At 39.7% G+C, this 27193-nt stretch overlaps 4 protein-coding genes across 5 annotated transcripts; 2 read left to right on the top strand and 2 right to left on the bottom strand.

The window, feature by feature from the left end:
- Positions 1–243: 243 nt before the first annotated feature.
- Positions 244–7634, bottom strand: LOC119917435 (myosin-10-like). Its single transcript, XM_038737764.1, has 10 exons — positions 7626–7634; positions 4616–7528; positions 4014–4161; positions 3579–3684; positions 2581–2737; positions 2353–2445; positions 1890–1976; positions 1294–1435; positions 861–952; positions 244–675 (listed from the first exon to the last, which is right to left on the bottom strand). The coding sequence occupies exons 1-10, from the start codon at positions 7632–7634 to the stop codon at positions 619–621; spliced, it is 3804 nt and encodes a 1267-aa protein (XP_038593692.1). The 3' UTR covers positions 244–618.
- A 56-nt stretch (positions 7635–7690) lies between these two features.
- On the bottom strand, positions 7691–16994 carry LOC119917426 (myosin phosphatase Rho-interacting protein-like). Its single transcript, XM_038737752.1, has 14 exons — positions 16923–16994; positions 16159–16285; positions 15272–15323; positions 13571–13922; positions 13264–13366; positions 12949–13084; positions 11471–11569; positions 11098–11154; positions 10919–10987; positions 10568–10657; positions 9171–9280; positions 8696–8961; positions 8195–8436; positions 7691–7942 (listed from the first exon to the last, which is right to left on the bottom strand). Exons 2-14 carry the CDS (start codon positions 16176–16178, stop codon positions 7826–7828), a joined length of 1713 nt encoding a protein of 570 aa, XP_038593680.1. The 5' UTR covers positions 16179–16285; positions 16923–16994; the 3' UTR covers positions 7691–7825.
- Positions 16995–17683: 689 nt separating this feature from the next.
- Positions 17684–21085, top strand: natd1. The gene is made up of 3 exons (XM_038697410.1): positions 17684–17879; positions 19111–19229; positions 19348–21085. Exons 1-3 carry the CDS (start codon positions 17780–17782, stop codon positions 19462–19464), a joined length of 336 nt encoding a protein of 111 aa, XP_038553338.1. The 5' UTR covers positions 17684–17779; the 3' UTR covers positions 19465–21085.
- On the top strand, positions 19114–26347 carry tmem11 (transmembrane protein 11). Of its 2 annotated transcripts, none has more exons than XM_038697396.1 (2): positions 19114–19229; positions 24878–26347. In XM_038697396.1, the coding sequence occupies exon 2, from the start codon at positions 24885–24887 to the stop codon at positions 25392–25394; it is 510 nt and encodes a 169-aa protein (XP_038553324.1). In that variant the 5' UTR covers positions 19114–19229; positions 24878–24884; the 3' UTR covers positions 25395–26347. The 2 variants fall into 2 exon arrangements, with proteins under 2 accessions (XP_038553324.1, XP_038553316.1); XM_038697388.1 differs by lacking the exon at positions 19114–19229 and adding an exon at positions 23282–23390.
- Positions 26348–27193: the final 846 nt, after the last annotated feature.

The raw sequence follows: 27193 nt of genomic DNA, 5'->3' as shown, positions 1-27193 counted from the left end.
AACATAGTAACATTTCTTGGCCTTATTTTATTTTGCAGCTCAAATAGTTTTGGTCTTAAAATGCCTGCATGTCTGATTTTGTTTGCAGCAGCTACAGAACAGATTTCAAGTTTTAAAAACAGATAGAGGTACACCAACATGAGTGTGTTTCAGAAGATGCCTCTCTTGCCTCATCTGGTAGAGTAAATGTATTATGCTACATCTAGTGGTGCAATATGTTAATAACAGTTTTTATACAACTGATTTTACACAATTTTAATGAAAACACAGGCAGTGTGTGTCAATAAGTCACACTGTGCATTGTCCTGAGTGAGCACTATTTTACAGTAAACCTTTAGAAAGGTTTATCTAGAAAAGCCAATGTTTGTTGCTCCCTCTAGTGGTATTCTGATGCTTCTCCCTCTCTGTCTCTCTCTCTCTCACACATGCACACACAATCTAGGCTTGTTTTCAGCAACAAACAACAACAAATCAATTTTTTACACAGTACACACTTTTACAAATATATAACACATATTGTAAAACGACAAAGCTTTTGTATCTAGTGTCTTTAAACTGCGCTGACCAAACAGCAGTTTCACTCTGAAACACAGATTCCACCTTCTCATCTTGATCGGATCAAAATGACTCAAACAAATTCATTCTTTCTTGGATGGAAAGGCCTTCTTTTAAACTCTGCAAGTCAAACACACATAGCAAAAATAAGACATAAAAGACAGAGAGAAAGTTCTTATCTCTTGTTAGACAGAAACACTTCACTGTGAGGTTAGGGTTAAATAAGAATTATAAATTGTATATTTGACAGGAACATTTTGAATTTATGACAGAAACCTTCCTTTTGATGCAGGAGCAAGTTTTACCTTTGATCTCACCCCTCTGATCTGACGTGTGAGGGATGATTTCACTGTTTTCTTCAGAAAAGCAGCATTACTTGTGTTTGTCACAGTGTCCTCTGAGAAAGCAAGAGGGTAGGAAGCACAGAGGGAGGGAATTAAAGGAATAGTTCAACATTTTGGGAAATAATCTTATTTGCTTTCTTGATGAGTTAGAAATTGATAAAGGTGCTGGTGAGTGGATTTTGTTACCTTTGGATAGTTTTCATGCTAAGCTAAGCTAATAGAAGCGCTAGCTGTAGCTTCATATTTACGGTACATATGAAAGTGTTAGCAATATTCTCGTCTAACTCTCGGCAAGAAAGCCAATAAGTGTATTTCTCCGAATGTCAAACTTTTCTTTAATGAAATGTTAAATGCTTGAATGTGTGTGCACGTCTCAAAGTAAAAAGTGTCTCACCGAGGCGCTGTCCTAAAGCCTCTCTGCTTGGGGACCAGGTGGCGAACTTGAAATCTTCACAGAGTTTGTTGACATCATGACGGGGTTCATCCTGGCTGTTTGTATAGAGGGCTTTGAGCTTGTTTTGGGCATATATTTTGTCCTGTTACACACACACACACACACACACACACACACACATCAATGTGAAATCATAGATTGTTCTTTAGTTCTAGAAAGATGCTCTTTTCATATAAAGGATAAATATATTATCAGCCATAGAAATAATATGTTTGAATTTGTAACTTTAAAGTTGCATCCTTTACAGACAGAATGTGATAAATTCTATGTATAGTTTTATGCAGTTGCCTTTATCAAGTTAACTTTCACCTTGCTTTAATATGCCTCAGTCTTTAGGTAGATACTAAATGGAAGGAGATGTTTTTGTTGTTGTTGTGACATATTTGCTTTTTTTGTTTAATTTATGTTCACCCACTAATTTCAGCAAATACAAAATGTTTTTCATGTATGACTGCAGAGGACTCTCTAAAGATTATGTTTGCAGTCTAATCTTGTAATCCAGCAAGATCCCCAGAAGTTTAAATAGATTTCAGTACCATGCGAGCAATCTTCAACTCTTCCCTGAGAGAACGAGCTTCCTGTCTGAGAAACTGCATTTCTGCCTCCCTTGCCCGCAGAATCACCTGTAACATAAAATACATAAAAACAGAACAATAAAGTACATATTAGGGTTCTTCAGTAATTTATATGTTGTCTTATAGTAAAAGAGAGAAAGTTATAAGTGCAAACATGTACTATATACCTATATCATTATTCCACCTTTCCCGTTCTTTTTCCTGCACTCTCTATGTACACAAGTATAAATTACCTCAAATTGGATTAATTAAAGATAAAAGATTTGCAAACTGGAAGAAAGAACAGCAACTCAGGCTACATTCAAACTCATGGTGCTAATTAAATACACAGACATAATCACTACTGTCTTGGTAGAAAGAGTTGAACAATTCAATTGACAGATGTTTAGATTGTCAAAGCACTCATTGTTTTCCTGACACTTACCTCCATCTCATAGAAGTCATTTACTTGAGGAGCAACATGTGAATGTTTCCCATTTAGCGAGAAATGTAGCTGATACATTTCATCTGTCTCTCTCTTAAGACAGGGCACAGAGGGAAAAGACACACAGATAAATTCTATACATGTACATCAACATGTTAACTGAACACTGATAAAGATTAGTCAGCTACACTGTCTGAGACAGCCTTTGTGAAAAGAAAATGTGGATACCAGTTTCTTTTTGAGCTCCTGGTTTTCTTTCTGGTACTGCATCAAGGATTGTCTCTCATCTTGCAGCTCGTGGTTCAGCTGAGAGTTTTCCAAGCATTTCTGAGTGTGCTGAACCGACAACACTTCGAGCTCCTTATGCATCAGCTGGATCTCCTTCCTGCAGGGGCAAAGCAGAAGCACAGATCATGGTGTACAGTAAACAGTAAACAGGCAGAGTTTGGGAAGAAACTTTACTGGGAGGAAGAAACAGATACCAGGTTAATACTTGTACTACTCTTACTCTTGTAAATATCTTGACAATATATATTTGAGTGAGTAAAGAATCTATTTGAATATATTAAAAAATGTGTAATTTGAGTTTTTCCCGAATTAAACATGAGGTCACTCTAATCCAGTTTTTGGTCTTATGAAGAGATACACACCTGTGTCCATGTCACGCTCTAGGTATCAGCACCATGGACAGTGACACAGGCCGTGACCTCAGCTGCCACACTTGCAGCCACTTGAGGGCTCGTTAGGCTGTGCTGTACTAACAGGGTCACAGAGGAGACTGCAAGATTCCACTCCACAAATTGGTTGATTGTATTACCGGCTACTGGTGTGGTTTTTGCCTAGTAGTGAGGTCAAGAGGTTTCACATCTGTATATATTTCCATTTTTTCCCCGCCTTTCCCTCTTAAGATTTAATTTTTAAGTGACAAATGGTGAGTTTTGCTATCAAGTGTTACTAATTCATCCATCCATCCATCGTCAACTGCTTATCCTGCGTACAGGGTTGCGGGGGGGGGGCTGGAGCCAATCCCAGCTGACTTCGGGCGAAAGGCGGGGTACACCCTGGATAGGTCGCCAGTCCATCGCAGGTGTTACTGATTTTGTTTTTCAAATCCATCTTGAATTAAAAAAATAAAATAAAATAAAATCCCACTGTAACCCCTGCACCCGCCCCATACCATTTACACTGACTACCAGTTCACTGTGAAAGGACCAGTGGTCACTCACTCATGCTCCATTTGCAGTTGTGTGATGTCAGCACTCTCCTTGGTGTGCTGAAACTGTCGGCTTTTCTCCAGCTCCTGTTTATGGGCTCTCCTCATTGCTACAATGGCTGCAGAAAGATATGACAACTTAGATAACTGTTTACCAGCGTTACCCTGAGGAAGTTCATTTCTGTTCATCTTCAGCTAACGTTCATGATGAACAAAATCTCCCTTTAAAGAGATTTTGTCATTCAACTAATGCAGTTCAACAATTCGGTTCCCATGTTATTACAGAAATGTCCTTTATTCAACACTGCTAAACTAGAGCCCATTGTTTGTCAATTAACTAATATCCAAATCCCCATAAAAATGTATTTTAAAAAAAGAGTGAAACTCAGTGTGTATTGACTTAATAGGACTACAATGCTTTTATTTTTGTATGACTTTCTATCTTTACCTGCCACTGTGGCAGCTGTCTCTTCCTGCAGCAGCTGGTCTTTCTCCTTCAAAAGTGCTGCCACCTCCTTCTGATGCTGCTGCTTTAGATCACCAATCAGCTGCCTGTGCGTTTCCTCCATGGCAGTGCAATCGTCATCACAGGATGCCTATGTTGATATTAAGAAAATGTTCTCTATTGAGGTATGTGTATAAGTAGAGAGAGAACCTATAGTGTTATATGGTGGTAGTGTATGGCAGTTTAATGCTTTTTGATATCATAAAAATGTTTTTTAGCAGTGATGATCAAGTTTGATATTTTGTTCAATATGTTATAAAGAACAAATAGACATGTATAAACTCTTAATACGTTTAAAAAATGTGTAGCATCAAAGATGGGCAAACTATTTGACAATGCTACACTTAAATACTGTGCTTTGACCAAAGGTTTATCTGTAAAAAAAAAAAAAAAAAAGGTACAGTACCATCGATCTTTCTGATTGAATCAGAGACAGACTCTTTCCTGAATGGTGAATTTTCTTCTCCATTAGTGAATCAAATAAATACATTTTAAAGATGTATTACTTAAGAGAACAAGTATCTGAAGAAAGAAGGTCTTTGTACCTCTAGATCTTTCCGGTAAGCCTCTCTTATGGCTGCTGCATCACCTCCCACCTCCTCTTTTGTTTTTCTCTCCATCATAGTCTGGTCTGGCAGGGAGGAGGTACTTTCAGTGAAAGCAGGTGGCTCTGTGTAGGTTTTGGTCTGTTTCTCTTTGGAAACACAAGACTTTATGTAGTAACCATGCAAGTGTTTCATCTCCTCTTCATGGATCCGTTGCAGTTCCCTTATCTTCTCTTGAAACTCTGTTTCCAGTTTTTTCATCCGTTCCTTGTGATAATCCTCGACTTTACGTATGTCTTCCAGGAGTCTCTGGTTCCCAGTTTCTACAGATATTATCTTTTGCTCGGCACGCTCTAGCTCTTCTCTTAATACACTGTTGTCCTCCTGAAGCTGACATAAGGCGTGATTAAAAGCCTCCTGCTCATCCTTTAATGTCAAATCCTCCTCTTTGCACAAAGCTTGTAGTTTGTCCTGTAACACCTCACTTAGCTGCAACTCCTGCTCTAAATCCAAGGCCAGCCTGTCTGACAAATAAATCAACTTTGCCTGCTCCTGCATCCAATTTAAGTCAATTGCGGAAGCATTTTCCCACTTATTGTTCATACTACACTCTACTCCATTGCCATCAGAAATCTCTTGGCACAGTTGCCGTAAGCACTTAGCCCGTCTTTGCAGACGGGTTAGAAGTCTTTCTAACCAGTCTGGGTCTTTCTCTGCCCCCGCCTTTTTGACACCAGCTTCATCCTTTTCAGCTGGTTTTGCAGTTACTTCTAAACCTCTGCACTCTTCCTGCACTTGCTCCTCATAAGGAGCCAACTCTGGGGGATTGATATCTGCCAGACCCTTCCTTTGATGCTCCACATCTTCATTATTTACTTCAGTCCCACTCTCATATTGGTGCTGAAATTTTAAGGCAGCATGAATGAGCTCTGCTTCAGCACAGACTCTACCGATGGCCGTTTCTAAACGCTCATTGTTGTCACATTCGGCTCTCCCAGACTGACTCCTTGATTCTGTTTTTAAGGCTATTCTTTGGGAGATTATGCTTTTGTACCTGTGTGCCACACCTCTACCATCCTCTCTAGGTACTAAGAGTAGTTGTCCAATGCCATGTTGACTCTGAAGGACGGACACCATTTTTTCTACTACAAATAATTCCCTCATTAAACACTTCTCGACACTTTCCATGTCATCCTCTGAGGGCAATGTATTAGTGAGTTTACTTTTAGTGCTAATGTTGTTCTCACCTCCAGCTAATGTCTCATCATTAAGGATCTTGTCCTCTACTTTGCTAGCATTATGTGATTCATGCTGTCGTTTCTCCGCATCTCTCTCCCCGTGCTGAAGGCAGGCAGCAGCCGTGGCTAATTCTCTCTCAAAGTCTGTAATATTAATTGGAGTGACTTGAAGCCTCTCTCTGCAGGCTTGTATGATGTTCAGTGCGACCTGAAACCTGCCAACCAACATCCTGAAGTGGTTTTCTGTCTCCTGTGCAAAGCGCTGGTTCTTCTTGGTCTGACTGTGAAGCAGCAGACTGAGGTGCTGGGCAGTGGCTCGACTCTGAGTGAGCTGGGAGCAAAGGTGGGGGTCCTGGCAGCTGATGTGACTCTGGTGTTCCTCCAGTCTTTGCATGATGTCCCTTAGCTTCTCCTCTGTTACATAAAGCTTGGTTTCAAGTATCTGGATCACAGACATAAACCTTTCTGGGTCATCTCCTGCAGTGACGACAGGTCTTGCATGTTGAACGGCATTTGAGCTGTTGGCCAACTGGCCACTGTCATTTCCAGTGACAAGATCAGTTGTCTGTTGTTCTCTCTCATGTTGCTGAGTAGGCTCCGAGGATTCATCCTTCAGCTGAGAAGAGGCACAGGTGCAAACTTTTAACACTTCATTAAGCTTCACTTCTGTCTCCTCCAAGCTATTGCCTAAGACTTCCATCTTCAGCAACACTTCACTGAGCTCTTGCTCCTTCCTGTCCAGGAGTCTCTCATAGCCTTCTCGTATGTCCTGTGTTTCAGTCTCTGTCTGCTGTACCTTCCCTAAGGCCAGCTGCAGTTCCTCACAAACTCTCTCATATGAGTGCTCAATATTGTAGTAGTGTGTCTCTTCTGTTTTCAAGCGGCTTTGCAGCCTGCTCACCTCCCCATCTGCCTCAAATAACTGGTTCTGCAGCTCTTGACAGCGACGGTCGAGCTGCTCTCTTTCCTCTTGAAGTTTTTGCACAGCAGACACTGTACATGCTAGCTCCTCTTGAAGCTGTTGTCGAGCCTCCTCAATTTCCCTGGTCCAGATCTGAGTCTTATTCAGGCTCCCCATCTGCTGTTCAGCCCTGTCTAGTCTCTCCTGAAGGTCCTGTGAGTGTTGCTCTGCCTGTGCCAGGCTGGCAGCCATGCTCCTCCGTTCTCTGTCCTGACTTGCTTGAAGGAGCATGAGGTGCTTCTGCAGGCGAGCCTCTTTTTGAGCCTGTGCTTCCTCATTAGCATGAAGTTGAGTTGTCATCTCTTGGAGGTGTTTCTGCAAACGCTCCGCCTCCGGCTGGAGACTTTGGTAATTCTGCAACTCCTGCTGCAGCTGCGTCAAGCGCGACTCAGCCTCTGTCCTCTGATCCTCGCTGGCCCTCAGCTGGGACTTCAGGGAGGCCACACAACTCTCCCACTCCATCTGCTGCTCATGAAAAATCCGGCGATCTTGCTCTAGATGGGCTTGTGCCAGCGCTGTAGCATCACCTGTGACCAGTAACTGTGCTTGTTGAGCTAGGAGATCTACTCGTCGCCGCAGTTCAGCCTCTCTGGCTTCCTCGTGACTCCTCCTTTGAGTCTCCAGCTCAAAGCGGAGGTCATGGTTTATCTTCTGCAGTCGCTGTAAAGCCAATGCTTGTTCCGAAGACGAGTTGGGATTTGAAAGAAGATCATTCTACAGGACCACACTGAGCTTTAATTAGGACAACAACAGTTTTGCATGCTAATATTTTAATATAGAATATGCAGTTACTTTTTCTATGTGATACTACATTAATCATAGTATACATGTAACTTATACAACTGTGTAATAATTTAGTCTTTTTGCAGGACTCCATAAATAAATAAGAAAGCAAAACCTAATTCTCTTATATCCCATATTCCCTTTTAACTGTAGAACAATGTGTATTTTCACAAAATGGTAGGGGGCATGACTTCAAACTGACTAGTGCCACTACAAATGTCTTCTGTGCTATACCTGTGGATAAAGCCTTTCTCTTGAGTGACTTTCTTTTTCTTGCTGTAGCTCATCCTGCAGATTCCTGTTCAACTGCTGGAGTCGAGACAGTTCCTTCTGCATTTGTTCCAGCTGTAGAGAAACAGTAACAAACTGTCATGTATTCAGGTGCATTTCTGATTCTTACGGCATTTCTTTCAAGACTGAGTTGCTTGTTATTTCTTGCTTGTGACGCCTTATTAGTTGGTTATGGCAGAAAAAAAAAGGAAGAGTTTTTTCTTGATTTCTTTGTGGCGGAACTACTACTGCACACACACACACACACACACACACACACACACGCACTCACACACACACACACCCCAACTCTCTATGTGATCTCACCTCTTTGACAAGTTGCCCAGTTTGTTGCTCACAGGACAATTTTTCCTTCACTTTCGTGCGCTCACAGGTGATGTTTGTTGACACTTGTTGCTCCTCACTCTGGGCTGTTGTTTGAACTTGCTGATCGATTTCACTCCGCATGTTTGAATGTTCGTCAAAACACTCATCTTTTGACAGCATCGTTGTGGAAGTAGAGCTGTTACTTCCAGCTCCTTCAACGCACAATGATGCATCCGCCACACCTGCAACAGAGGGTTTAACGCAGAAAATAAATATAGTGCAGTGCGACATGTACTGTAACAATATGTAGACATGAAACACTATGTCAGTCTCTGTCTGTTTCCCTGTGGAGTAAATGTTTGGTATGTGATTTAGAAGCACCCTTAGGTATAGAAGTAACAGTAACCTCTACATCACATTTCAGTTTAATTTAAAAATCAATTACTAAAGAAAATCTGCGATGACATTGTTTTATCTGACTCATTTTGCTCAGTGACTGACCAGTCTGTGTGGCCGCAACAAGAAGCGTACACTGATGACAGGAAGCGCCTTCACCCTCCTCTACCTGCCGTGGAGGACTGATGGGAGACAGAGCAGAGGAGGCGGTGGGTGAGATGGGGGAGGATATATAGGAGGAGGAGATCAAAGACGATGCAGAGCTCTGCTCCCTCTCTGGCTGCAGCTCCTCTTTTTCCTGCTGTTGCTTGGTTTCATCTGCATAGTCACTGGTTTGGTGTTTCTCTTGAGTCTTCTGCTCTGAAAGGGAGCTGTGAGAAAACTTCTTTAGACTATATACAAAGGGTAATTTGCAAGTATGTTCAGCTGTAAATTGGCTTATTAGGAGTTAAGGTACTTCATGACGTAAACCCCTAAAGCCAGATACCTAGAGATCTGGAACAGTATAATACATGGTATGTACAAATCTGACACCAATCATGCAGCACTTGCAGAAATAAAACATAACAACTCTGTTTACCTTGTGACGTCAGGTGTAAGACTAGGCCTCACATTCTTCAACACTGCTTGAACCCAGTTGCGTCTCATCCCAGAAGTCATAGCACAGAGAGTGTACACTCCGTCTCTGGTCTGTGAAAAGAGAAATATCATTCATTACACACCTTAAAGAAGGTCGGGGATGCGTTGATTTCTAAAACTGGTTTCCAGTTGAATTTACGGTCTTTCTCACAGTTTATCTAAAATCTTGGATTACTTTGACTTATGTTGGGTAATATTGAAGAAGCTTGACTCCTGCTACCCACCTCCCTTTACTAAAAAAAAATAAATAAATAAATTCTATAGGATTTTTTATTTATGTCAAGTGATGAAATGTGTGTTCTTTAGCCTTCTTTCATATAATGTAACATGCTGTATAGAAGAATTAGATGTGCATAGTGGATCGTTATTGGTATGTACAGTATAAAGGAATAGGTGTTATTTTTATCAGGTAATTGCAATGGCATCCAGAACCAGACAGAAAAAAAATCACTAAGAGTTTATGTTAAATATCACATACTGTAAAACTACAAGAATGCCTGTTTTTTAAGAGTTGCTTTGGTTCCTCTTATTTTGGGAAGCGTGCAAGAGATATTTCCTGCTCTGTCAGGTATTCCTTCAACTTTTCCCAACAAAACACTGTACGAGCAGGCAGTTGACAACAATTTAGTTTTTATGCCACGCAGAGAATTGCAGACAAGCATATAAAGCTCGAGAAACACCAGAAAAGAATGCTAAGTTACAGTAAGTATAAAGTGTCTTTGCCTTCATTGCAACTGAAATCCAGCTAAGATTGTATAGAAATAAATAATTCACAATATAAAGAGGGAAACATAGGAAGTGGGGTTTAAACATTTGAGTAACACAAACCAAAAATCAACCTTTTCCAGACAGAATACCAGTGAAAAGCATCAGAGAGCCTGTATAATTTGCCAACACAAAGTGCTTCTATGGGTCCACACCAAACAGTCTGTGCAGACTGAAACATTCCTGGTAGAAAAGCCAAAGTGCGTACAGTCACAAATGAGCTGCTGATCCATTCATCGACCAGCAGTGTCAACCAAAAGCAATGCCTAAAGATCCTTGATTCTGATTGGTTAGACACTACCATGGACTATATGGCCTTTCTAACTGAAGTAGCTGAATTATTTTATTTTATTGCTCTAAACATTTAATGAGCCATTAATACATATGTGGGTAACAATGAAATCACAAGAAAATAAATCTACAAAACTGTTTTTAAAATACACCAACATCTGCCTTCATCACACTTGGCACATTTTATAGCGCACATGTGATTTAATATATGTTATCAGACTCAATGATCTTTATGTCTTTTTCACTGATTTGATTGTAAATTTGAGCAACTATTGAACTCACATGAATTTGAAAACCACAGTTCTTCTGATCTGGGTAGTCTGTGATGTCATAACATGTGGACAAGTTTATCTCACCGTCCACATCAGCTGCCTGAAAATCAGGGAACAAAGCAGCTTAGGGCAAATATCTGTAACATAAAGCTAGACGTTCACTCACAGTTAATGTTGAGTAGAGAGTCATATGTCTGGGTGTCTGATGTCACATTTGAAGAGTTTGTCTTTTTTTGTTTTACCTATTTAAGTTTGCTAGGATCAATCTCCATACTGGCAGACATATGAGCTTCTTCTTCAACTCTAAAATTACTTTTTTTTATCATTTAGCATAGTAGAATATAGCAGGATACCAGCGCACCTCCTCGGCAATTGAGTCTTTGTAGAACCTCAGGATTTGGCCAGTCAGGACAAACCAGTGTTTCAGCCACTATAGGAGACATATTCATAGTCAAAGCAGAACAAGATTATCAGCTCGTCCGACCTGTAATCATGCCACTGCTTCTCAAAGTTTAAGTGACAGTGAATTGACCAATTCACCTGTCCAGATGCATCCTGTCGCATCATCCATCCTTTCTTAAAGTTGAGTAGGTCAGGCTGAAGAAGAAGCAAAGCGTCTTACGCAGCATACTAAAGAAATACTGTATCTCATAATCATTGATACTGTTGAGTATCAAAAAGGTATTATCCACAAATTACATATATTACTTTATTGATGAACATCATCATTTATATGTGATATTTTTGGGTTTTAAACACCAAAGCAACCAAAAATAGTCAGCAGACTCAAAGATGCAGAGGGATCTAGTTAACTCCACTACATGCAGATCTTCATTAGTAAAAGAGCCAGTGTTTGTGATAGATCGTGAACAAATCTTAAACTTTTTGGAAAATGTGTTATGATCAGACTCACAATGGCAGAGGTCTCAACATCTCTGCACTCAGGGGATTTGGGCCGGTAGTAACGAGGTAGGAACGAGCCTGAGACATCAGGAGCAGAGTGTTTCAACTCCTGGCACAGAAAAGAGGGTAAAACTGACGCTAAGGTTTTATGTTTTTCTTTAAAAATAATCTTCTCTGTTTAAATGAGTCACCATTAAGTTACTCATTTAGGGGGGTTGCTGTTATTTTGTGCCCAAAAATGACACAAGTCACAAGGTACAGCAATTAGTATTTACCTTCTTATGTGACAACTGAATGAGACAATATTTTAATAGTGAGATAAACACGGTAAGCTCAAACTCCTGTATGCAACTGAAGTCTGAAAGTTTTACACAAGGATTCTACTTACTTTACTTAATGCTCAATTTTGAATCACATTGATTTCTACGTCCACAATCACCTGTTTGGTATTCAGAATTTCTAAAATATTACTAAAAACTGTCTTTCTACTTTTTTATCAGGTGATTTTTTTGATTTCCTATATATTGCCTGCCCTTCCATACCCTGATGACTTCCACTTCATTAAACTCTTTGAGGTTTAATTTTGGCAGCAAATTCTAAAGAATTTTTATGAACATTATTTTTCGCATGACAAAATACACACATTGCTGTGGTATGAAAAGGGCATGAAACATTAAAAACACACAAACCAACAAAGCCTCATCCTCAAGTGCGCTGGCACAAATGCATACAGAAAACATGCACACAAATTAAAAGGTAAACGTAAATCCCTGTACTGGCTCCAGATAATAGTACTTCTTCATTAAAAAGAGGCAATGTTGTCTGCTTTTGGAATTTAGAGAAGTAGCAATGTAAGGTCAATAATAAATATATCTGAGATGCTTCTTTCTTAATGGCTAACTGAACAGAATCAGCAACACATTGTTTGATAAGACAGTTTGATAATCAATGCACAGAAGAGACAATATCATTTAAATAAATGGTGAGTAGCGCAGGGCCCAACATGCAGCATACCTTCAGTGACCAGCAAGACACAACCACACACTTCTGCTTGTCACACTCATGTCATCTTTCTTATTGTCTAGACCAGTAATCAAATCATTTGAAACTAAGATAACAGCTGAGACAGAACCATGATTGGCTCTGAGTCTGAACTGATGTGGATTTAGTGCTTCATTTGGCTTTTAAGTTAACAAAGTTTTTTTGATAAGCAGAACAGCAAAAAGATCAGATTGCGGCAGTGTCCACCTTTATATGGACGGACTACATGAGTCCGTTCCAATCGACTACGCAAGAATAGTAGTGAACTAATTCTTATACGTCTGTAATATGCTGATTGGTACAGACAGACAAAAGGATAATGCCGCCTAGACATCTCTGGCCTGTAAAAGCCTTCAGTCCAACATCATGTAACAGATGACAGTTACATAGATATATCCCTATGACTTATGTTTCATAAATGCACATTAAAGGTAAAACTAAAAGTACCTGTTTCTTTACTTTGTTGCAGTGATGATGACATTCAGTGGTGGAAACCAAATACAAGGAAGACTCCAGAGTCTCAAAGGAGCTGCTTGCTTTCATTTTCTCAGCACTGTCACCATGACACTGGTCTTTGTTGTCCCTTTAATGATAAAAAATGTAAACGAAACAGATTGACAAAACTGGTGACTACAGATCACTAACATTTATCATCCATTTTAAATATAGTTCAATAACAGCATTTCAAAGAGCAACCATAAAAAGCTAAATACAGGAGCATCTGAAATTATAATTTTTTTTAAGTTAAAAACAACAACAAACCTGATTTGGTCCTCAGCGGAGGACGGTTGGCCACAACGCAGGGCTTTCTCTTTTGTGGATAGTCCTTTTTTTACTTGTGAACTTGAAACTGCATGGTCTGAATCTGTTTCAGAGACAGCAGTAAAGAAAAGAAACAACAGCTGTATATACAAAATTTGCCTTTGTTGTGGTGCAATTTAAGAAAAAAATAAATAAACAGCATAATGAAAAAACACATTAAAATGTTTCTTACTCTGTAGGACTCTAACTCTGATGACTGTAATATAACTTCATTTGAACAGACTATATTAATCATGAATAAAATTACCGTCTCCAGCGGATCTTTGGTCGAGTCTGTTAAGAGAGCGGCTGCTTCTCATGAACGGAGCGGCAGTGAGAGAGGAGGTGTGGAGGGATGAAAAGCTCCGGCTGCTGCAGAGGCGCACAGCTGGTCTGGCTGGATGAGATGCTTGTCTGGTACCCTGGTGGCCCACACAGACTTGGTTGCTGAGGCTGCTCCTTTTCAAAGTGCCACCAGCCTTACTGCCACCAGAAATCGAGTCACTACCTCTGCTGCTGAGGCTCTTGCTCCTTCCATAACTAACATAACTGGTTTTAGACGTACTGCTGCCAGCCTGTTTACCGCCACTAGATACAGGTACTGTTGATGCCGCTGGTTCCTTTGGGAGAGTGAAAAAGAGAGCAAGAACAGAAGCTAAACAGTGATAATAAGTCTAAAAAGACAGACTTGTATGGTTGTCAGTTTTGGGGATGCTAATTTTTAAAAGTCAAGCATCGCACCTTCTGCTCACCCCCATCCCAACTTGGACTCTTTAACACATACAATCCAATCACCACGGGAGAGAACCTTTAAATCCTCACAAGAGCTCTTAATTTGCTTAAGTACCATCTGACCGACAATGTGATCATGGACAAACACACACACACACACACACACACACACACACACACACACACACACAAACACACACATTAAACTTAATCACACTTGAGCATTGGAAAGCCATCAGACATAGGCAGTCTATTCCAGTCTCAGGAGATGCAACCTCACCAACTGCAGAGGCAATCAATCTGTGGCCGGACCACAAGACAGAGAAATCAATTAGAGGAGGCTCGAAGAGTCCTGACTTAGCGACTTGTGCAGGTTTTTACTGCGCTGACTTGATCTTTGGCCATTAATGGCTACATAACTCAAACCAAATGCATACACGTCCAGTAAAAAAATATGCACCCACTCTGAGGAAATTGTGTCCACATTAAATGAACACAGAACATTGTTAATATAGTTAATATAATATAATTTTAAGCCCTTTTACATACACATTTGATATTATCTATTCTGCTTGAGGAAAGTGGACGATGTACTTCAACCCTTCTTAAACCAGATAGCAAAGAGTGAGCTTCAACACTAATAAAAAGGGGAATCAATGATTTTTCTGTCATTACTGATAAAAAAAACAACAGCAAACAGGCTGAGCAGATGTGTCAAATTCAGCACACTTTGTCTTTTTTTCCCACCACAAAATTAAACAACACCCTGAAAAATGTAAATTTTCTCTGTTTCTGAATGTATTTGTTGTGGTAACATGTTAACTGAGTTGATGAGTATGATTCAGGGTTTAGACACTCACATGTCTTTTGGGGATTGTATTTGAAGGGCCTCACAAGATCCAGGACATGATTTCACAACTCAAAAGAATTTTAACAAAACTGCTTTGCTGCAAATCATAAACTTGGAACAGATGATTTAGTCTTTATTGTCTCTTTTTGAATCTCTCAGTTCTTTTTACAAAGGTTGTGTTTTAATTATACTGGAATGACATGCCCTTTTAACATATGCTGACAACAGCTGTACATGTTTTACACTTGTTCAAATGTGTTTTCCAGCACAGCCGAGCAACAAACCTGGTATACCGGGGGGGGATGGGATACATTTTAGGAGAATGAAAACATAAAGTAAGTCATATTCAACCTGCATTTTTTAAAGTCTTCTGAATGTGGCACTCACCCTCCCACCTGTCTTCTGTGTAGGTTTATTGGTCTTAGAGGTCTCATGCCACCTGTTATAGATAAGATTAAGACTGTTAAGCACAAATCACCCTGCACTTTCAGAAAACAATTATTTAGTGCAGGTTACAATGTTATTATATTTGATTTGGCTATATTCAAAGATGTATATATTTACAGAAAGCATTATTTTACTGGAAGGTGTCAATACATTCAACCATATTATGTTCACTTGTAAGGCAGCTCGTGAACAGCTTGTGGGTGTAGCCCAAGTTAATTATTACTCTATGTGTGTGTGAAAAGAGTTTCAGACTAATTCAGATTAAACGCTAAATTCAAGTTATTGGTTATTTTGATTCCCTTTATGCCAACCTGACGACGCAACGAGACATTTCCCAATTAGCCTTTAAAAATTGCAACAAATTGTCTTTTTTTCTTATTTAGCTGCTTATGACCCTGCTTGGGAAGCTGTAATTAGTTCAGAGGAGATGGAGGGGCATTTTACACAAAGTAAATTAGCACCCAGAGTTAGGAGGATGGTGCCAGCAAATATGATTTGGCAGTCTTGTGAGTGTAATTTAGAAGCTACGCACAAAGTCCAAGGATCTGTACCACATGTGACTCTCTCGCATCAAGAAAGAGAGAATTAACACCCTGTTGAGTGATCACATGTAGAAACAGAAGCTACAACATAGTTATTAGAGTGTAAGCAAAAGTCAAACTTCTGTCCATAAAGAACTGTACATGCTCACCTTTCTTTTCTCATTATGATGTTACTCACATACTTTGTTTTTATTAAGATCTTATGGTCACAGCAGTGTTAATCTTTTAAAATAAAATCAAAGCAATGGTTTCAATGTTTTATAGGAAACAGCTTCATAAGCTTACCTTGGCTTCTTGGACATCATTTTTAGCACTCACAATGAAAGAACCTGAATGAGACTTTTAAGATAAACGTAAGAACTTCTGGCTGATATTGTCATCCATCTTCGGAAGAGGTGCGCTCCCTCTCACTCTAGCAAAAAACAGGGAGAGCAAATCACGAACAGGTCCATGCAACAGTGTCCCAAGGAAACACACACACATAATCCCCTACAGAGTTGACAAACTCCATTAGAGTTTTGCAGGATTAGGCCAACAGTTTAACAGGATTACTACACTGTAAATGTAGTGAACTTGACGTACCTGCCTACAATGTCTAGAAATACTCCAAATGTCTAGTTTAAATCAAGACACAGCATTTAAATTACAAGAGCACAATCCAGAACATTAGTGGAGAAACACACACAGCGACACAGCTATCACTCTGTGTGTCTGTGACCGGACCTGAACTATCAAAACTTCTTTCTTAGATACATCATGTTTATACACCAAGAAATCAATTATCATGCAATTAGAGCTAATCTGTACCTATAACCTATATGTAACCTATATTAGCCTTCTAAATGTCTGTGTTAAAAAAGTGTCAGACTGAGATGGAAAATGATTAGGAAAATACAGCATATCAAAACAAACACAAGTAGAGGTAAACAAAGTAAAGTAAATTCCTCCAGTCAAGACCAAGGTAGAAATGAGGTGATCACATTGGCTCTAATTAATGCAAGGCTTACACACAAGAACAGAAGATGCTTCAAAGACAAATAACAACTTACAGTCTGAAACTGATCATCACAGGTGGTTCTCAAACTATTTCTGTCCTGCTCCCCTTCAGAAGATGAAAAAGGTTCATGCGCCCTACAGCACACATAAATGTATTGAATTCTTATTAATCGTTAACACTATTGGGGGAGCAACAAATAAAAAAGAAGCCAAGTTAAATTCGATTGAATTAAAAGAAAGAATTCAGGTCAGCATGATAGCATCAGCAAACTATCTGTTAATTTCCCTGCATAAATCACATGCAGCTTACCTCCCTCATGTTTGAGAACCACTGGATGAGGTCTCAATGGTAGTTTAATATTGTAAAACATGCAAATGTGACACGCCCTTTTATCAATGACATTTACACTTTTGTTTATCTTTTTATCTTTTTTTTAAGTTCCACCCAAAATGGGTGTTTCTTTAGCCAAATCTCAACCCGTAAAACTTGCCTTTGGACGATGTAACTAAACCAGCCAACGTTGAGAATTAACCTCGTTGAAGTTGGTTTTATTGTAGTTAAATCGGAGAAACGTTATGATAAAACTTCACTTTCAGATCCTACTTCTATTTTCCCACGAGACTTCAATGTAGCACATTAAATGTCTGCTTCTTCCCCTCACGTATTTTATTATACCTACCTGTAACAGTAACGTTAACTTGTTATGCAGTTCTCTTAATCTTTAAATGTATCTACCCTGTTTTCCTCTCTAACAACACCGGCGTTGATTGGCTGGATGTCACGTGACCTCACAGCTGATTTCGTTTGATGAAGTGTTTTGCTTTTGCCGTTCATCGTTTCACGTAGCCATTTCTGGTTAGCATCTCTGTAGAGTAGCACAGCTATCACCGCTAGCTCTAACAAACTACTATGGCACAGGCAGCCCAGGCAGCTGTCTTCGACGCGAACAACTCTCAGATCCAGGTGGAGCACGATAAAAAGCGCCGGCAATTTGTTATAAGACTAAATGGTAAGTTCGACATGTAAACATTAGCATGCTAGCTGGCTAATGTTAGCCCAGAGGTTAGTGAGGGTTTCCTTGCTGCTAACATCGTCGCCGTCTCATAATTGAGAACTCCAGCTGCCATTTCAGACAAAGAGGGGTTATTAAGGTCACATAGTCGCGATGTCACGTTTTTATTTATCTATTATTTCGTGTTAGGAAGTGAACAGACGACTGTGCTTTGACTTGTAACCTCACCAGCTTGTTGTTTTTGGCACGACGAAAAACATTTTCTTCGTTACCTAATACCTGAAAGCAAATGTGCAACCTTCAATGGAATCCACTCACTAAAGACAGTTTAATAGACATCCCTGAACATAAATTATTATTATTCAAAGTAAAGTTCCCTTATAAAAACTTAGTTTCTGTCCCAAACCATTACAAGTTAGGCTCAAATCATTTGAAATTCCTTAATTAAACACGCACTGACTTTAATGAGTCAGGCCCATATGTGTTGTGGCATTTGATTTTGTTTAAAATAAATTACCCTTTGTTTTTGGCTTTAAACTTTTTTAGTTTATGATAGACTGAAATGGAGATGTTTAAAAGTGTCTTAATGTTTGTGCATATATATGCATGGAAGTTATTTTTGATGATCTTGTGCTTTACAGCTGTGTGAGCTGTGTATACTGCAAAACAGTGGAAACCATTGTTCCCTGAATGAAGATATTAATCAGTCTCTGTCCACCCCACTACATTATCCTTCCCCACAAGCGCTTGTCTGTACACGGCTAGGCGATGTGTTATTAACTTTAAGTTAAAGGCTGTTGACTGTGGCACCACTTCGCATGGTATCAAACCAGTGACCCTCTTGTTTTGAAGTGACTGAATGCTCACTGATTTTGTCATGCCTTGTCTTACTGATCATCATTTTGCAATATTACATGTAGATTACAAGCTGGTACTGCAACTTGATGAATAACTGCACTCATCTTTGAATGCCAAGACTTTATAGTTAATTCAAGATTGTGATGCATGTATGAGGCAGATGCTACACGTTGTGGTGGATGTCGATTGTCACAGTGAGCATTTATAAATAAGTTAAAATAGGTTCAGCCTCAAACATTGACACATGCAAGTATTATCAGTATCCCCTAGCAAGGGGATGTCAAGCTGCTGTGTGTAAGCTGTAGGCAGCTGGGTTGGGGTGAAGAGAGAGTTCACACAAATATGAGCAACAACTTCTGTTTGCCCTCAGGATCTCATGATCGTGCGGTTCTTCTGTATGAATATGTGGGGAAGAAGACGGTGGACTTGCAACACACCGAAGTTCCAGATGCTTACAGAGGGAGAGGAATAGCCAAGCACCTGGCCAAGGTAAAACTCACGTAATTCAATATTAAAATCAATCACCAGAATGTCCATATAAAATGCTCCTTGATAAAAATGCCTGCCAGAACAATTTAGATGTGATTGTACGCTTCTGTGATGGCAGGCAGCCATGGATTTTGTGGTGGAAGAGGATCTGAAAGCCCACTTGACCTGCTGGTACATTCAGAAATACGTCAAAGAGAATCCCCAGCCTCAGTACTTTGAACATATTTATCAATGACACCTTCATGGCTCCGACAGAGAAGAGAAGGCGAAAGAGACTCCCAGGGGATAAACACTGTGTGACAGCATGCTTTGGAGTTACAGGCAGATTTAACACAAGAAACCTTCCAGGCATTGTTAAACATGACATTGAGTGACTCCAGAGACAACTGACAGCAAAGACATCTCTCAGCTGAACGTTGGGTCGACTCACCAGAAACAGGAAGTGAATTAGCTGGTCTCGACTTGTAAAAACATGAGCAAATAAACTAACCAAAGCTGAAGCCTGTTACCTCAAGACAGAAATCTTCAGGGTGTGTGTACCCATCAATGACTGGAAGCAAGGGTTAGGCGTGTAATGAGAACAGATGTGAGTCAAATCTTACGTCGCAAACTTTCTGTCCTCCTCACTAGTTGGGAGCAGCGCTACAAGATGACCGACCCAGGTGTCTTTCTCCATGATAGTTTGGATGGAAGCAACGAGTGCTTCACTAATGCTCAAACTGTGATGACTTTTATATATTTAGACCCCTTTTTTGATATTCAATGGCTTTGTTTTTTATGTAACTTTCAATTTCCACTCCTCTCTTAGAAATTGTGTTTCTTACAGCTGAAATGCTAATTTCGTAGGCTGTGAATGCTAAACGCATCTTTGAAACATCAAGCTACTCAAAAGAGGCATTGTTTTCCTGGGTAATTGGAAAGAGGTAAAGGCATAAATTTAGTAGGTAATGGGTCATTTAAAAAAAAATATATATAATCTTATTTTGAAGACATCTATTTGGTTCCAGTGTTACTCTATTCACTTCATTCTTCCCAGTAACAGAAATATGCTTACTGTCCATTATTGGAGTCGTACATTGACTAGTCAAAGGTGCAGGGACTTGTAAACCAAAGAACACAAACTGAGGATGTTTAACTGTTCAGATGCAATCCTGAAGAAGCCTCAAGACAAAACTCATTATTTTCTCCATTGTATGTGTTAAATGTTAGACACAAGCATGTGATAAATTGGGCCTCAAGCTTGTCACTGTTTGGTACAGCGCCTCAGTGTGGATATGGATAAATAACTGTACTATAACCAGCATTACAAAAACATCACTATTGTATTCAGGACATTTGCATTTTATTGGTGTCCACTGTCCGAAAATGACACTGGACCTTTTTTTATTTCTTACCCTCAAGGCTTGTTTCGCAAGCTGATGTCAAAATAATAAAGGTCATCATGGAAGAAAACTTTTACTCCAAAAAAAACAAAAAACAAAGGATTAATGCGGTTTCCCTTTTTTGGCTCTTCTGGAGATTTTGCTGTTGACAATCTTAGGTGTCGAGGAGATAAATACCTCAGGTTACACAACACACTCTGGCAGGACAAACATCAACAACTGTATGATTTAATCACTTTGGAAACCACTTTCCCTTTGTAAAACTTTTCTTTAGGTGACATGCACCTATTGGTAGACCCGGGTATCCAAGATGGTTATTTTTTGTGTGTTTATGTTAAGATTTGTGTGTTTTCTTGAGAGGAAGTTTTGACCAGGTGTCAAATGCGTCAATGTACCAATCCTTGTTTAACTGTTTTGTGCTTGAGACTTGTTTTTTCATTCTTGTCTCTAAATAAATACATTAAATACTCATCACATTAATGTCAAAGTATGTATTTATAAATAACGGAGGAAGCTGCTGATACAGCCGACTTTAGAGAGATTTGATACTGCACAATATAGCCAGCAGCCAGGGTGCATTTATCGTTGTTTGATAGTTAACATACATAATAACAGAATATTATATTAAGATATTGCAAGAACATGTCTCAGTGGCGATTCAATATTTAATTTGTTTGGAAAATACCTCAACATTTCTGTAGTATAAACTCTCATTCATGGCGCCATCTGGTGACAGTATCAAGAATGACATCGGCAGACATGGTAATTCAATGCAATGGGATCATCAGAAAAATGAGCAGTAGTTGGATTCCATTGTGATTTTGATCCATTGTGTTAAGTGTAATTTAGCACAATGAGAACACACAAAAATATAGTTGTTTTTTCCACATGTCACTCTGTTAGTTTCATCTCACCATTTTCAGTCTTGTGTTGCTGTACCAAGTCATATGTGGTAAAAACTCTAGCTGGGGTGACATCATAAACAGAAGTCTGTGGATTTGGTTGAGTGGCCCACAGCCTGTGTATCAATCATTACACCACGTGAAACCTGTGACTCAGGTTTGTAGATACTTGAGAATAATAAATGTGACCAAGCATGGTCCACCACCAGCAAAACAAAACACACTGAGGCTGTGTCATATTTTGTGCTGTTGGGTGAACGCTCCCCATCAGATGGGTGAGGCGGAAAGAAATCTGCTTGCTTAATTCGTGTTTGAAAGACATCCAAAGCCTCCAGGACTTTTATCAACTCCAGTACATCTGGTTACTCAAGAAGACCCAGAAGAAGTAGTCTCGGTGAAGTGAGGTGTAGCTCACAGGGCTGCAAAGATGCGTGCTACCTCAATCTCCACATTTAACCAGCTTCCCATAAACTCAAAACACAAACATGTAGAAACTTCATGTCCAAAGTCCTCTTGAATGACCAGATTTTTCACTAGGGCCATAGCTACCGTTGCGGACACTGAGCTCATGTCCTCTGTATATTTTCTTGGAATCTGGTTGGTTTAGGGACCTCGGGGGGAGTTTTTGATCTATAATTAAAAACCTGCCAATTGAAGTTATTTTAATGGGTGATTCCAGTATGTTCACACTGAATATAATTAACGGAAACCTAATTAATAAAGGACTAATTAATTTTACTTTCTAAAAAGTTAGAAAAACCTCGGTTGTAACTTCCCTCCATTATTGATTCATCATGTTTTCATTAGTAGATTAATAATTAACACTGATTAAACATTTACCTGCCAACATAAGCACGTTCTGTATCTCCAAATAGCCCACATCAGTTGAAAGGATTCTTGATGGGATATTAAATGGGCTATTTGAGGTCCCCGAGGGGGCATGGCAGTTCGAACAACCATGGTTTAAAAATCTCAATACTTTATTGATTGGCTTTGTGTTGATAGAGCCTACATCCAGGGGAGTAGCACTTGGTGGGGAAAAAGGGCACTGAGTATGCATGGCCCTCATGTGAGGAGGCCCCGCAGAGATACAAGAATGAATAGCCATGGATGCTGGGAGGGGCCCATCGAGAATGTCTATGGACAGGGTCCAGAATTTTGTGCTACGTGACCCTGCCTACATCGTGCATGCGTCATTTTGCTCCCTGGATGATAATGACACTGTTGCAATTGTTGTCACAGGCGCAGCATTTGGTTTCAGCTGATCTCACATCCCTGAACGCTGCCATTATAGTTGTTACATCAACAGCGCTTCAGGTTACAGCACCTGGACAGGCAGGTCATACTAGTGCACGGGAAAACAGGGGCAGAGCGGAGGGCACAATATGAGTGAGTACCATAGACTGTATAAAGTGAGTGCCCAGAAGTCTACAAACGCAAACCCTATTACAAAACGAGGTGGTTGGGACACTATAAATAAATAACATTACATGTTGTATGATGTATGCAATCTACAAGCACAGATATCAATTTAAATATATAAATGGCTCCTCTATTTATTTTATATGCAATTTTGATAGTTACTTAATTAATTATTATTTTTAACAGACATACCTCCGTTCATTTGTGTCAGATTTATGGTGTGACCTCTCAAACGTCTATGCGCTATTATAAAAAATACGTAACGGCAGGCGCTCAGTTTGTATAGCATCATGGGAATCGTAGTCCCCATTCGGGTCCAAAACACGCGTCGTTTGCATTGACAGACTACATTACCCAGAAGGCTGGGTGCCGTCATACGTCAACTGCAATCACGGTTGTATCTCCAACATGGCGTCGCTGGGAAGGAGGCGCGGTGTCCCAGTAAGCAGGGAGAGGTCAGTTACTCCACTTCATGGCCATTAAACGAAAATCTTTTAATATGATGTATTGTTTTGTCGGTGTCACCATTCGCCAGACCCAGAACGTGCATATCGTTTGGGGTGTAAAGTTAAACGCCAACACGACAAATCGGATTTTTATCCCATGGTTAGCTAACGTTAGCGGGCTAACGTGCACTGCTAGCTAACGTTAGCAAGGAAACAAACTAGCAGCTCATGTGATGTTTTGGTTATTTCACAGTTTTTCCCGGTGTGAAAAGTCGCGTTTATAGGTGCGTGAGTGTGAACACTGGTGTGATATACCACGACTCACATGCTGCTCACTCCTGGCTGAGCTGACATTGTTGTCCGCTGTGTTTGTCGACCTGTTTTGAAAGTAATACGGTCCTCAACTTAGCTGACCAATGCTCCAACTTTCTACGAGTTAGCCAGTGTTATCGAACCGACGCTAAGGTACATTATGTCCCTTTCACGGTGATCCTAAAATAATTTTCACTAGTATGCGACACGCTTTCATATTATTTACCCCCTTAGCCAATTTCCCCGCTGTCTTTGAAGCCAGCTGAACTTTGTATCTATCTAGACATTGGGTTGTTTGCCATCTTGCCAACATGAAGCTACTTGAAGGCCTCAGACAGTTGACACTGATCCACATGTGTGTGTTTGGCATGTTTAAGACCATTTACAAATAAGTTGAATCATTTCAGTTTACAGGTGTGTTGATACCGAAAATATTAGTCGATTAATCAACTTGACGATCAAAAGAAAATAGTAAATTGGTATGATTTTATTTGTCAAGCTAAAATAAAAGTTCTTGGTTACCGATTCCCATATAATCAATAGTGTTATTCCTTGTTGAATAATAATTATTCATCCTTTGTACCTTCATAATGAAGGTACAAAGGATTTTGTTGGAAATTTAAGCAATATGGGGAAAAAAAGTTCTGATTCTTTCTTTGTTAATAGGAATATTGTTTCTTTACTCATCTATGAAATTAAATTGAATATATTTGGGTTGTGCACAAACATTTTTCACTATTTTCTGAAATTTTATAGACCACACAACTGATCGATTTTAAAATTATTGACAGTGAAAATAATCTTTAGTTGCAACCCTCAAAAATGAGTTTTGTCTCGCAGGCCCTAGAGCAAAAGTAGTTAACACACTTATTGAAAAAATAATGTGGAGTTGGTGTCAACAGCATGAATTGAAATGGGCTTCACAATGTTGTAAAAATGTGGTCACACTTACCACGTCTAATATTCTGGAGGTAATAAACATCAACTTTTTTTTTTCTAGAATGCATAATTTTGACTAAATTATATCACGTATTGGTCATGGAAATTTTATGTAATTAAATAGTCTTGTAATCAGTCAGTATGTACCATGGAGTACTGATTGATAACAAATTAACATTGAGTCTTGCACCTCTACAATCTGTCCTCTCTCAATGCTCCTTGCTGGTGTTTCTGTTTCTGCACAGGGGAGTGATGGCTGCGACGGATTGCTACATTGTGCATGAGATCTACAACGGGGAGAATGCACAGGACCAGTTTGAGTATGAGCTGGAGCAGGCACTGGAGGCCCAGTATAAATACATTGTTATTGAGCCCACACGCATCGGAGATGAGACGGCCCGATGGATTACCGTGGGCAACTGCCTGCACAAGACGGCCGTGTTGTCAGGCGCCGCTTGCCTCCTGACACCACTTTCACTGCCCCCTGAATACTCGCGCTATGTGGCGTTGCCCGCTGGCGCCCTGAGTGTGGCCTGCGCTGCCCTCTATGGGATTTCATGGCAGTTTGATCCCTGCTGCAAGTACCAGGTTGAATATGACAGCCAAAAACTCTCACGGCTGCCCCTGCATACACTCACCTCTTCGACACCCGTGGTATTGGTACGCAGGGATGACATCCACAGAAAGAGACTCCATAATACGATAGCACTGGCTGCCCTGGCGTACTGCGTCAAGAAGATCTACGAACTCTATGCGGTATGAGTGCACTCTGAAGAGGGTTTAAGAACCGACAGAAAAAAGGAAAAAACAAACAAAAAAACAGAACCTATCCACCCCCAGATGTAAGAAAAGTGGAAGCCGCGATCAAGCCCAGCAGTTAGCTCCACACATGTGGTGGGTGCTTCCGTTTTGAACTTTGATCAGAGGAATATAGTTAAAACTAGAAGGAATTGTTTTACCTTTCCTTTAATTCTATGTGACAACAACACCACACTTATCTCCGTAGTACCCTCGCGCCTCCTCCCCTGTGCCCTCCACCTGCATCCTTGACACACAACAGGCCAGTGAACAAGGGTATGGCAGCAGTTCCTCTGGACTGAATTGAAATGCAGTGGAAACGGACAGATATGTTTTGAGTACCAAGTTCTTTCCCTCGTAGTTTTACTGTACCCCATTCTTGCTGATGAGCACATCACTCTTTCATTAAACATTAGGATATTTCAAACTCACTTTTCTGTATTTTATTTTACGTTTTTGTCATTAAATGGATTCTACGTGATGTCCAGAAAAGAGCAAATAGCTGCAACTTATTTGAGATTGTGTCTTGTTCATGTAGATTTTCTTGTTTAAAAGAGTTGGGTGACAATGCCGTGGCTCAATGTCCTCTTTTGAAAAACTTAACATTTCACACATGCTTCTAAAATTGTATTGTATATTACATTAACATCAAGCCAAACTCCCTTAATTAAAATTACACAACACTATTTGACACTACAGTTTATAATAACACAGCAAATTCTAAATTCATGCTTTATTGTATAAGTTCATCCAATGGTGCTTGTTGCTATGCTGCTTTCTAGATTAGTACTTTTAAAATTTGTGGTTCCAGAAGGAGTTAATACTGATGATGAGATGAACCAAAATAAGTGTGGATGAGTTGTGATATAACAGGACACTTGCAATAATTGAAAAATAAAGTGGAATTCAGATGTGAATTATTTGAATGAGTCACAGTAATCACAGTATGGTCACTGATTAAAAGTAGATCTTATTTAAATGTCCTTTAAATTACTTCCCAAAACACTTTTATTTGTTTGACAGCAGGAAATTAGTTATTTTAAAACATTTTGTGTTAGCAAAGCGTTTCCTAAAGATCTTTTTTTTATTATTATTATTTTAAAATCTCCATTTAACAATGTATCAGAAATAAATTAAATCTGGTAACTTTGAAGTTTGAACATTCTGGCAGTATTTCATTAAGTAATGTGATCACACATTGTGAAACAGACAGTTGTGATTGATAGCAGATCTATGATGATCTATCACAAAAATGTAAATGCCATGCCACTGGCTTCACAATATTTTGTCAATTTCTAAAAAGGAACAAGGAATGTATAACATGTTTTTACGCTGGTTTAAAACGATCACAGTAAGGTTGCAAAGAGTGCATGAAGATATTGAAAAATGTCGTCCTATTGTCCTGAAAATTAAGACTAGGTGCTTTTGTTGTTGTTCCTGATGGGTACTTGGGTAAAATCTACACTTTTTAAATTGTGTACTGAGTATGAAAGCAGCACCTCGGATAGCTGAGCCGCAGGCTGTTGGCTGTAACCAGGAGGACATTCAGTTTGCAAACTTTGCCCAGCTCTTTTGTTCACATTGACTTTGCGGTTCCGGTTGGCTGTGTGTTGGACTTGGACCTGGAAAACCTCAGGAAGAGAGTGTTTTGTAGCCCATGCGTTGCCCGTTTAGTCGTATTGAAATTGCATTTGAAACGCATTTCTGCACGCGGAGTATGCAAAACCTTCCAATGCTGAATTCTCTCTGCAGACATTTAACAT

Source organism: Micropterus salmoides, unplaced genomic scaffold (genome assembly GCF_014851395.1).
Source record: "Micropterus salmoides isolate LMB-PRFRI ecotype aquatic unplaced genomic scaffold, ASM1485139v1 Ms_hic_scaffold_10, whole genome shotgun sequence".
NCBI lineage: Eukaryota > Metazoa > Chordata > Actinopteri > Centrarchiformes > Centrarchidae > Micropterus > Micropterus salmoides.
This window is presented reverse-complemented; position numbering and strand designations above follow the sequence as displayed.

What these genes read in the sequence shown, in the direction of transcription:
- LOC119917435 (XM_038737764.1), bottom strand. An exon ending in GACAGCTGCCACAGTGGCAG is followed by an intron (nt 3,685 to 4,013) that starts GTAAAGATAGAA and finishes ATCTTTCTGCAG; the next exon opens with CCATTGTAGCAATGAGGAGA. An exon ending in AGGAGCTCAAAAAGAAACTG is followed by an intron (nt 2,446 to 2,580) that starts GTATCCACATTT and finishes CCCTGTCTTAAG; the next exon opens with AGAGAGACAGATGAAATGTA.
- LOC119917426 (XM_038737752.1), bottom strand. Translation starts at nt 16,178, where the DNA reads ATGATGTCCAAGAAGCCAAG. An exon ending in TGTTGCGGCCACACAGACTG is followed by an intron (nt 8,437 to 8,695) that starts GTCAGTCACTGA and finishes CCTCTGTTGCAG; the next exon opens with GTGTGGCGGATGCATCATTG. An exon ending in CTGGGCAACTTGTCAAAGAG is followed by an intron (nt 7,943 to 8,194) that starts GTGAGATCACAT and finishes GTTTCTCTACAG; the next exon opens with CTGGAACAAATGCAGAAGGA.
- natd1 (XM_038697410.1), top strand. Translation starts at nt 17,780, where the DNA reads ATGGCACAGGCAGCCCAGGCAGCTGTCTTCGACGCGAACAACTCTCAG. An exon ending in ATTTGTTATAAGACTAAATG is followed by an intron (nt 17,880 to 19,110) that starts GTAAGTTCGACA and finishes GTTTGCCCTCAG; the next exon opens with GATCTCATGATCGTGCGGTT. An exon ending in TAGCCAAGCACCTGGCCAAG is followed by an intron (nt 19,230 to 19,347) that starts GTAAAACTCACG and finishes CTGTGATGGCAG; the next exon opens with GCAGCCATGGATTTTGTGGT.
- tmem11 (XM_038697388.1), top strand. Translation starts at nt 23,344, where the DNA reads ATGGCGTCGCTGGGAAGGAGGCGCGGTGTCCCAGTAAGCAGGGAGAG. An exon ending in GTCCCAGTAAGCAGGGAGAG is followed by an intron (nt 23,391 to 24,877) that starts GTCAGTTACTCC and finishes GTTTCTGCACAG; the next exon opens with GGGAGTGATGGCTGCGACGG.